General features: G+C 47.8%; 1 protein-coding gene across 1 annotated transcript; it reads right to left on the bottom strand.

Moving 5' to 3' along the window:
- Nucleotides 1-279: 279 nt before the first annotated feature.
- Nucleotides 280-10,116, bottom strand: SNAPC2 (small nuclear RNA activating complex polypeptide 2). The gene is made up of 5 exons (XM_023496915.2): nt 9,849-10,116; nt 4,265-4,384; nt 3,815-3,883; nt 2,150-2,465; nt 280-1,935 (listed from the first exon to the last, which is right to left on the bottom strand). Exons 1-5 carry the CDS (start codon nt 10,041-10,043, stop codon nt 1,574-1,576), a joined length of 1,062 nt encoding a protein of 353 aa, XP_023352683.1. The 5' UTR covers nt 10,044-10,116; the 3' UTR covers nt 280-1,573.
- Between the last annotated feature and the right edge of the window lie 491 nt (nt 10,117-10,607).

Here is a 10,607-nt window from a genome sequence, read left to right as displayed (position 1 = left end):
AACCCTGCTCTGCAATAATGGGAGACGGCATCCCTGCTGAGCTAAGGATGCATGGCTGTGGGGTCTCTGGGAAGTCAGAGACAAAGTGCAGTCGCCGGGGCTGTGTGCCAGACACAAGGTGGGAAAAGCAGGCTCTGGCAGTCAGCTGACACTGCTCTGATGGGGCCTGGGACCGGGAGGATGACCAGGACCTCAGAGAGAAAGACAAAAACAACAGTGCCGGGAAGCTGGGGTTGGGACAGGGCATGGGGTAAGAAATGTTCCTTTTGTACTTCTTTCGAAATGAATCAACATTTTGTAGATTGTTTATTGCGTCATGTATTTAGGCAAAAGAGAATATAGCCACGGCCCATTTTTCAGTCATGATACCATTCAATATTCTGTTTGATGAAACTTGAGAGTGGGAAGGAATGGAAAAAAACAAAAACAGAATTGTAAAAGAAGCTTATGCTTCTGTGAAGAGAAGAAACCGGCTGATTTTAGGTTAAATGTCTCAAAATTCCCTGTTTAATTGGGGTATTAACTGAAGCAAAATTAATTTGGTATTGACAGTTATCGAGCACAGTTAACATGGAATGACTTGTCAAAGGAACAAAGGTGGGAACTTGAGTCAACTACTACTGAAATTAATTTTTGAGAAAGCACATCTTAGCATTAATTAGACAAAAACAGTTTCATTTTAAAAATTAAATGGCAAAATATGAATGACTTAACAATGGTTATCCAATCACTCATAAATTATGCTGAGGAATTTTAGTTACTTGTAATTTATTTGTTTTCATTAGTTTTTAAATTTACATTTTAAAAATAAAAACCAGTATCCAGATCCTTCCTTATATTCTTTCTGAAACTAAGATATAGTTTTGAGATTAATAAACTTAACATCAGCAACCAAACCAGAAGGTTGAGGCAAAAACTCAACCTTCACTATAATATGTAACTAAGATAATCAAAGGAATGATAACACTGAAGTGGTAAATATTGGAGTGTTCGGATGTTAAACTATATCCCACACACCAGGCAGAGGGGAGAAAAGAGAGAGATGTTCGTGCTCATTACAGATACTCAAGTATTTGCTAAATAAGCAAATGATTTTTTAAAAATCACATTTAAATCATACTTTAAAAAGTTTAAAAAGTGCTTTTCCCAGAACAACCATGGCTGCTCCAGAACTCCCAGGATTCATCTGCCTGAAATCTCTTCCAAACACATATACAACTCAGAGAAGGATTGGGGTTCCACAGAGCAAATGATTCCCTGTTCTATGAACTCTGAAATCTCTCTACATTTTGACCAAGCACAAATTGTTAGATATTTGTTCAGAGATATTGAGAATAGGGGCTCAAATAAATCCAGAGTCATAGAACTGTCCAGAAACCTAGGATAAAATATCAAAGGAATTTCAGAAATAATAAACAGTTTTGTTTCTTGGGAGTATATCTTTTTTCTCTCCTCCTCTCACTCTAATCACACACAGGCCCCCACACATACACACACAGTCACACAGACTCCTCCCGGCCCCCTCCCCACCCCAGCCCTCAGCCTGGTCCCCTGGCAAAGGGTCTGCCAGCACTCACTGCCCAGGAGCTGCCCTGTGAGACAGAAGCTCCAAGGGAAGCAGGAATGGGTTCAGAGGACAGAACTCCAGGTCCTGCCACAGCTGGTGCTGAGCTGAGGGCGGGCTTGGCCCAGAGGCAGCAGGACTCTCGGCAGGGGGGCTCTCCAGGCTTCCGGGGTCCCTGCTGCCGGAGGTGCCACCTTCACCATCTGGCACCGAGGGGCCTTTCCCGGGGTCCCCGTGGCTTGGATCTGAGGGCTGCTGAGGGCGCATCAGCTTCCTATAGGAACCAGCCATGTGGGCCTGCAGCTTTTCGCAGGGCAAGCGGCTGAGCTCTTCAGGCAGGGACATGAGCAGATCGAGGAGGACGGCGGACTCTAGGGATGCAGAAGAAGCGTGAATGAGTGGCTGCTGATAGTGATGACGTGAGAGCCCCTGAAGGACTCCAAAGAACTTTACAGGTAGGATCTCATTTAATTCTCCCAGCAGCCCCAGGAGGAGATTAATGACTCATCCAGGGTCACATGGTAACTCCAGGTTCAACAGTGGCCTAAGCAGCAACCCTCCCCGATCATCCCTGTCCCCACTCACCTCCTGGGGAAAGCTCAAGTGCCTTGCCACTCCGGGATATGCTCGACAGATATTTATAGATCTTCTCAAAGTCAATGACGAGGTTTCCATTGGTGGGTGCAGCCGGGCCAGATTTGGAGGAGTCGGTCTTGTCCGGGGTGCCCGAGGGCCCAGAGTCTCCCCCACTGGTCTCCTGGGTGGGCTCTGGGGCCTGAGGTGGGGCTTCTCCCTGGGAGTGAGACTCTTGGCAGAGAAGCTGTCTCTCACTGGCTTGGGTCAGCTTCTTGGGAATGGAGTGGAGCAGACTCACGGGCTCTGTGGCAGCAATGGTCAGGATCTGGGAGGGACAGAGAGAACAGAGGCATGGCATAAAGGGCCCACCGCCAGGGGCCTGACACCCGGAGGAGACAGGAGAGCTCAGAGCAGCCCCTCACCATGAATTCCTTCTTCCTCTGGGTCAGGGGCTCTTTGGATTCCCACCTCCTTTATTTCCAGAAATTATATTTATTTCCTCTTCCTAGGCCTTTCTCATCCAGACCAGTGAAAGGGAAAAAAACCCCACTGTTATGCATGGTCCAGCAAGCAAAAACCCGCATTGGCCAGACTAAAAACTAGACATCTCCTTTTGCATCTGAAGTTCTCCCTCTCTTGCAGGAGGTGCAATGCCAGGGGATCTCTTCACTCTTTCTCGTATTTATGGGCCTCTGGCAGTTTAGTGACATCCACAGACCCCTTTTCAGAATCATGTTTTAAGTCATTAATTAGAAGCTAGTGAAAATAAAGTTAGCTAGTTATTTAAGCATTTAGTAACTAGGTGTCATGTGCCAGGGACTGCGTTAAATCCTGGGGAGACAGAGAAACAACAAGCAAGCCCCCCTGCCCTCAAAGAGCTCACAGTCTAATGAGGAAGACAGCGTGCACACAGCCAGGGAAGAAACAAGCTACAGATGGCCCAGGTTGTGGGCAATCAGCAGGGGGAGGCACTGGCATCAAGGGGGGAGAGGGAGGACCTCCTGTGGAAGGTGGGAGCTGGGGAGCCAGAGGAGGCAGGAGCAGAATGCCAGGCATGGGGGACAACCATCGAAGAGAAGGAGGATCGTGTTCAAGAGACTAGTGTCCCCGATCAAAGACAAGGGAGGGAGAGGGTCAGGGCCTGAAAAGCCAAACTGGATATTCTATCTGATCCCAGGGGTAATAAGGAGCCAATGGAGTTTACAGAGGAGGGTGCACTTTTTTTCTCATTAAAGTTCAAAGAATCTCTTGAAAATTATTTGTGGAACCCTTGGAGGGTGGGGTGGGAGAATCTGTTGAGCCTAGTTTAAGAACCCCTACTCTAGTTTTTCTCCAAAACAGAACATGGGCAGTACTTTCTTAGAAAGACCCTTTTCTGCCACCCTTTTCTGATGGCTTATCCTGACTCCAGAGGCTTTGGGCCCTTGAAGGCGGCTCTGTAAGTCAACCAACATGGAAAGCCTCCAAATCTGGTCTGGGGCAGGCTATGGGCATCTGCCCTTAAGGCTTAGCAGAGCCCTATCCCTAGACAGCTGCCATGAGAGGGTAGGAGCTCAAGAAGGCAATCAACTACAATACAGCAAGTGCTAACAGAGACCGAGGGCAGTGCCCACTCTTATGAAATCACAGCTTCTGGAAAACAGAAATGAGCAAGAATTCCAGGGCCCCTGATACCTGGGAAAAGGCAGTAGTCATGGCTTCTTCCAACTGGCTGGTCACCTTTTTAGCCAGATCTGTCCAAACCTAAAATTAAACACAGGATCATAATCTGATTACATGAGGCCACTGCCAGCCTTATCCTGGTCTCCCTTTTTCCTCACCCAGCTCCACTTTTTATATCTCAGACTCTTCTCACACCCAGACAAGGGCCACAGCATCACGGGGTCCCCTAAAGCATCTAGTCCAATCCCCTCTTTTTACAGATCAGGAAACTGGGGCACAAAGAGGCTAAAGGACTGGCTCTGTGTCAGAGTCATAAGAAGCTGAGCCCTTTGATCAGATTCAAAGCTCCTCTCCTTCCATGTGCTTCGACAATAAAACTGTGTCTTTCATCTCAAGCCCCATCCTGATGGGTCTCCTGTCCCCCATGTTTTGACTTCTCTGGTGTTCTCAGCCCATCTTCACCTCAATGGGGGCTGGAATCTCAGCCTTAGGACACCTCTGTTCCTTCTGGCAGCAGTGATGCTCCTGCTGAATCACCTCCCGGGCCACACGACGCTTCAACGACTGGAGGAAATCCTGGATCTAGGAAGAAAGGCAGAAGGACTAGGGAAGGAATCAAGATGCTAATGTCCTGAGTTTGAGTGCTTAGCTTGGAGTAGGGCTGAGGGCTCACACTCTTCCCCCAAGCACCCAATGAATCCAAATCCAAGGCAACTTGCACCATTAATCACGATAATCATAATTACTGGCACTTATAGTGCTTTAAGGCTGGCAAAGCACTTAACGCATATTAACTCATCTAACTATGTGCCAAACCCTGGTAGGCAAAAACAGCTCCTGCCCTAAAGAAGCTCCAGATAAAATCTAAATTAAACCCCATCTTCTATAAGAGGCTTTCCTTGATTTCCCCTGCTAGGTTGAGTCCTGTCCCTTAAACTCAGAGATATCTTTGTTTGCATCTTCTTCTATACGTGTTATATCACTGATGTATGCTATTTGTTTCAGCCTTAACCCCCGTGAGATTCTGAGTTCCAGGATTAGCATTCTAGAAAGTTTCTGACTCATATGCAGAAATCCATCTATTTTCAAAAACCCATCTGATGAAGTGTTTCATATTAGTCTTACGGAAGAGAGAGAGAGATGTGGGCTAGATCACTGGTGTAAAATTCAAAGATAAAGATCCCTCTGGCTGCATATTGACTTAGAAAACTGAATATTAACATTAACAAAATAAATAAAACAAAACAAAACATAGATAAACGCTTCTCAACTGAAGTTTGATACTTCTGGGCTAGATCAGGGCTTTTTAAACTTGTTCTGTTTGTAATCTTTTTTCACCCAAGAAATTTTTATGTGACCCTGGTAGGTATATAAAACATATATACAACATGTATTGTATTTAACATATTTAACATGTATGGGACTATCTGCCATCTGGGGGAGGGAGTGGGGGGGAAGGAAGGGGAAAGTTGGAACAGAAGGTTTTGCAAGGGTCAATGCTGAAAATTACCCATTCATTTATACCCATATATATGCATATACCTATGCATATAATAAAAAGCTATAATAATAAAAAAAGCATGTATACAAATCACATTTACTGATAATAAATCAAAATTTTGCAACTGCTACATTCAGTTATGAGATCCCACATGAAGCCATGAATCGTAGTTTAATATGCTATTACAATTGCATAGATGGAAAACCAGCTGAATGACTGGACTTAAAGGGTAAACCTTAATGAATCGGTATCAAGTTGGAAGGGAGTTTGCAGTGGAGTACATCAAGGATTGTTATTTGGTTACATGCTGATTAATATTTTTTACCGATAACTGGCAAGCTTTTCAATCTTGTAAACACTACAGATCTGGAAGGTATCGCTAATAAATAAAGCGGATGTCTACATTCTAAAAGGTCACCACATGCAGGAACACTTGGGACAAAATTTAACGGGTAGGGATGAAGCAGCATGTCATGTTGGGGGAGAAGCATGTGGCCTTCAGATCTTGGCTCTGCCATTTCCTGCCTAGACCACCACAGAGAACTCATTGTCTTCTTTAGCTTTATTCTCCTTATCTAGAAAACAAAGGAAGGGATTGGATCCACTGGTGTGTGGTGTCCTTTCCAACTCGAAATCTGTAAAATAAAGGTTCTTCCATGTGGGTTTAAAAAGCTCAGCTTCACCAGGTGGGGCAGGCCTGGGGATTGTCTCCCTTCATTAGGACATGAGTTCCATGAGAACAGGTTGTCTTGGCGTTTTATTTGTCTCCCCAACACTTAGCACAGTGCTTGGCTCACAGCTAACAGTTAAGTGCTTTTCCAGCACTTCCATTCCATTCCAAAGCATGGCAAGCCAGCAACTTGTCTGAGAAGGACGTGGTGTTTGGCTGACTCACTGAGCCAAGCAGCCAAAATAGAGCCTAAAGTGCATTAAGAGAGGCACAGCTTCCAAGAACAAAGAGGGGACGGTCCCACCGTACTCTGCCTTGGTCAGAGCACTTCTGGAGCGTTGTACCAAGCCTGGCCACATTTTGGTAAGGGCTCGTTGGGCTGGGAAAAGGTCATGAAAGAATTAGGGATGTTTAACCTGAAGAAGAGTTGGACCCTGTTCTGTCTGGGTCCAGAGGACAGAACGAGGAATAATAGGTGAAGGATGCCCAGAGGCCAATGGAGGCTTGCTATAAGGCTGGAAAGAGGTGCCTCAGGAGGTCAGAGAGTCTCTCTGCCTTAAGGTTTGAAGCTGGACCTCAGGTGCTAGGCAAGCCTTCTTCTTCAGGTGAGACTTGGATTATGTAACTACTGAATGAACTCCCTCCCTTCCAGGAGAATGTAAGGCCTTTCCTTAGAACCCAGCACATAGTAGGTACTTAACAAATGCTTTCTGAACTGTCTTTTACCTCCAGAATGCTGTGGCTCTCTAATTTCCCCAGGGACTTGCACTCAGAAGATGCGTCATAACTGTGTTGAATTTGAATGAACTGAATAGAGAAAATCCCAATTATCTTTTTTCCCTAGGATCATTCACCTTATCTTGCCCGAGGAAGACAGAAGAGATGGCCTCTCCTTCCCAAAAGGAGGGATCTTCTTTGTGCTGGATCCATTTTTCTCCCAAAGCTGACCTCAATCATTTTCTGGGACCCTCTGGTTTCAATATATTAGCCTGCCCTCAGCTCTCTCTCTGGAGAGATCTGGAGATCATGAAGTCAAATGTGTTCATTTTAAATACGGAAAAATTGAAGCAAGAAAAAGGGAACTGGCTGGCCCAATGTGACAAAATCAAGAGCAGGGTGTCCAGATTTACCAAGTACTCTGGGCATAGAAGAAGCACAAGCTCAGTGTCCCCAAGCCTCATTTCCAAGCACACCCCTTTTATGGCTCCCCCCACCAGGCCTTTCCCACCTTAGCCTCAAGCTATCCCAACTTCTGCTGCCTCCAACTAGGCTCAGCTGAGATTAATAATGATAATAACAATGGCAACATTTATACAATGTTCTAAAGTTTGCAAAGTGCTTTTCTTGTTATCTTATTTGGTTTTCACCATAACCTTGAGTGGCAAGATATTATTTTCTTATACAGTTGAGGAAACTGAGGTTGAAAGCAATGAAGTTACTTGCCCAAGATTCTAGAACTAGTTCCTGTCTGAGGCAGAATTCAAATTCAGGTCTTCCTGATTCCAGGTCCAGCACTCCATCCACTGTTTTCTAGTTGGCCTAAATTCAGCCCCAAGCCCTCAGCTAGAATTCACCTGAGTCCTAACCCTGGCCCTGCCCCAGCCCCCGTGTAAGCTTTCAGGCTAGGGCTCAGTCCCCTTACTTCATCCTCCTGCTGGCCCCAGAAGCCCTGCTCCCCCTCCTAAGCTTACCTGGGACCCCCTTCCCCATGTCAGTTCAGCTCCTTCAGAATTCTCCTCCCCATGTGAAACTGATTTTGGCCACCTGAACGCTGCCACTTTCTTCATCCCGACTCAGCTTTTGCCAGGAAACCTCTGCCTCCCTCCAGCCTCACCTCTCATCCTGGCCTGAACCTACCTGAGCCTCGAACTTTGCCTTTTCCCTTCAGCCCAGCTTCCAACCTTCCCCCTCTCCTACCCCCCCCCCATGACCTCCAATTTCTTGACCCTTCAATTGTCTCCCAGGCCATCTCCCTTGTATAGGCCACTCTATCTTCTTTTTCTCCATCCTGACCCTTGGTAAACCAATTCAATTCTACATTGTGGCTCTCTCCTGAATCCAACACCTTTTTATTATTTCCTCCATCATGCCCTGTCAGAACTCAGCCTTGGATCCCTCCCACCAGTCTCTACTTTCCATACTACAATATACTACAAAATGAAGATGGAGAAAATCACCCAATCATTCTGACTAAATCCACAACCTCAATGAGCCTTCACTGCTGCTAGGCAATGCTTCCGTACATCCCTTATCAATTCACTCAAGCAGCAGATCTTCCAAACCCTCTCATACCTCCTCCTCAAAACCTTCCATGGCTCTCCCTCCCCCAACTCTTTCAAATGAGAACTTCACCTCATATATTACAGAAAAAAAAAAAACCAACTGAGGTCATTCATCACGAGCTCCCTCTTCTTCTTCCTCATCTATCACTCAGGAGCCTTCTGTCCCTCTCTCCCCTGTCTCACCTGATAAGGCAGTCTTACTCCTTACCAAGGCTACCTCTCCCTTCTCAAGGGGAACCCATTTCGACCTCCAACAGATTATCCCCCTCGGTCATCCCTCCTCTGTCCCTTATTTTCAATCTCTCCCTCTCTAGGCTCATTCCCTACTGCCTGGTGACCCTCAGGGCTCTTCTCCCTCTACACTACTTCAGCTGGTGATCTCATCAGCTTCAGGGGAGTTAACTATCCTCTCTGACCCGAAGATACTCAAATCTACCTCCCCTGGCCTCTGCTGATGTTCACCTTTATATCTCCATCTGCTTTTCAGATATCTTGAAGCAGATGTCCAGTGAAAATATGAAACACAAAACAATTATCTTTTCCCTTAAACCCTCTCCACCTTCTACCTATTCCTGGAGGGCTACCCCAGTCCCTTAGGCTCCCAAACCAGGAGTCACCCCTCCCCCCATAGGCATACATCAGCTGTCAATTGCCAAGACCTGTCAATTTCACCTTTGCGTGTTTCCTTCTCTTCTCTGACAGATTCTCATTACCTCCCACCAGGGCTAGAACAACAAACAGCCTGCTGGGAGATCCTACCTGCTTCAAGCTTCTCCCTACTCCAACCCATCCTGCATTCAGCCACGAAAGCCCAGATCTGATTATTATCACCCCTGTTCCTACTCAGTAAACTCCGCTGGCTCCCTACTGCTCCCAGGACCAAACGCCCTATTGGACACCCTCCTTTTCCACTTTTCTTGCATTTTACTTCCAGGCAAGTATTCTTCCATCTGGAGGCCTCCTGGCTGTTGCACGAATAATACCCTTCAGCTCTCAGCTCCGAGCACTCTCTCTGGTTGTCCCGCATCTCCACACCCCTCGGACTGCTGACCTCCCTCGCTTAAAGAAGTCCCTGCTAATATCCCCCTTCTAGAAGAAGCCTTCCCATGCCCCCAATTCCAGGGCCTGTCCTCTGTCAGGTGTCTCCTGTTTATCTTGCGGAGAGCCTGTTTTGTATTAGGTTCCTGCGTACAATCAACATAGGCGCCGGAAACGGAGCTAGGCGCCGTGAACCCCTCGAGAGCACGTTCGTCGGCACCGTGCCTGGCACACGGTCAGCACTTAATAAATACGGACTGATGGACGAACTGGCCTTCCGCTTAGCCACTGCCCACCCGCCACACTCCCACGACTCATCCCCGCCCCTTTCCCTTCATCCCCGCCTCGACGGCCTCGCTCTGACTTTGTTCCGCCCCCGAGCCCCGCCCCCTACTTTAGGCTCTCTTCGGAGCCTATCCTTGCTTCTCCTTTTCCTTAAGCCCCGCCCCCCTCCAGTCTCGCACAATTTCTTTTCCCTCGGGTCTGCCCCCAAACCGCAGCCTCATTCTGAACTGGGCTGTGCCCCGCCTCTTTCCCCCGGCCCCGCCCCCGAACCTCAGCCTCGCTCCGGTGGGGCAGCCCCTGCCTCAGATCCGCAGCCGCTGGTTCCCGCTCCACGTCTTGTGCCTGCAGCAAACGGAGCAGCTGCTGCTTCTCCCGGGCGGTCCAGAGCGTGGCCGTGCGGACCCCGGTCGGGGCCAGCCCTCGGTACCGCGCCGGGGCCGCGCGCCGCCTTACAGGGGGCTTCATGATGGCCTGGACCGGGAGCTGACGCCTCCAGTCTTTAAATACGCTAATGGCCACTTCCGGATACGCCTCCGTACGGCGGCTGTTAAGAGCCACAAAAGAGCCGACGAAGAGGCTTCGCTTTTTGCCTGCGCCGTTAGTTATGCTTTTGACCCTAGAGGCAGGGGGAGAAATGAAGCCACGCCCCGGCTGAAAAGCCAATTCTTTAAGGCAAGAAATTGAATGCTGCACCTGGCCCTTAACTTCCACAAGGTCTGAGATCTGTCGTAATGAACAGTTGCAACACACAAATGTCTGTAAAGTCTCAAACGCTTGAAAATGTTTCTTTCCAGCCTTCGGGCTCCCCATTGCCTTCAACTTTTGGAAGGTTCACATTCGATACCTTGCTCATAAGTGATTGTCAGCATGACGGTGTCCCATTAGACTGCAAGCTCTTTGAGGGCAGGAGCTGGTTTTCTTTGTATCCCCCAACGCTTACCACAGTCAGACAAGCTCCTCCCGTGTGTAGTGAGTCACTGGGCTAAATTCTGGGGTACGAAAAAGAGGCAAAAGGCAAGCCCCGCCCTC

The sequence above is a fragment of the Sarcophilus harrisii genome, chromosome 1, assembly GCF_902635505.1.
Source record: "Sarcophilus harrisii chromosome 1, mSarHar1.11, whole genome shotgun sequence".
Taxonomy (NCBI): domain Eukaryota; kingdom Metazoa; phylum Chordata; class Mammalia; order Dasyuromorphia; family Dasyuridae; genus Sarcophilus; species Sarcophilus harrisii.
Note: the sequence above shows the minus strand (reverse complement) of the source record. Positions and strands in the feature narration are given on the sequence as shown.

Coding starts and splice junctions, on each gene's coding strand:
- SNAPC2 (XM_023496915.2), bottom strand. CDS start 10,043: ATGAAGCCCCCTGTAAGGCGGCGCGCGGCCCCGGCGCGGTACCGAGGG. Junction 3,884..4,264: donor AGATTCCAGCCCCCATTGAG/GTGAAGATGGGC, acceptor GTTTAATTTTAG/GTTTGGACAGATCTGGCTAA. Junction 1,936..2,149: donor ACTTGAGCTTTCCCCAGGAG/GTGAGTGGGGAC, acceptor CTGCATCCCTAG/AGTCCGCCGTCCTCCTCGAT.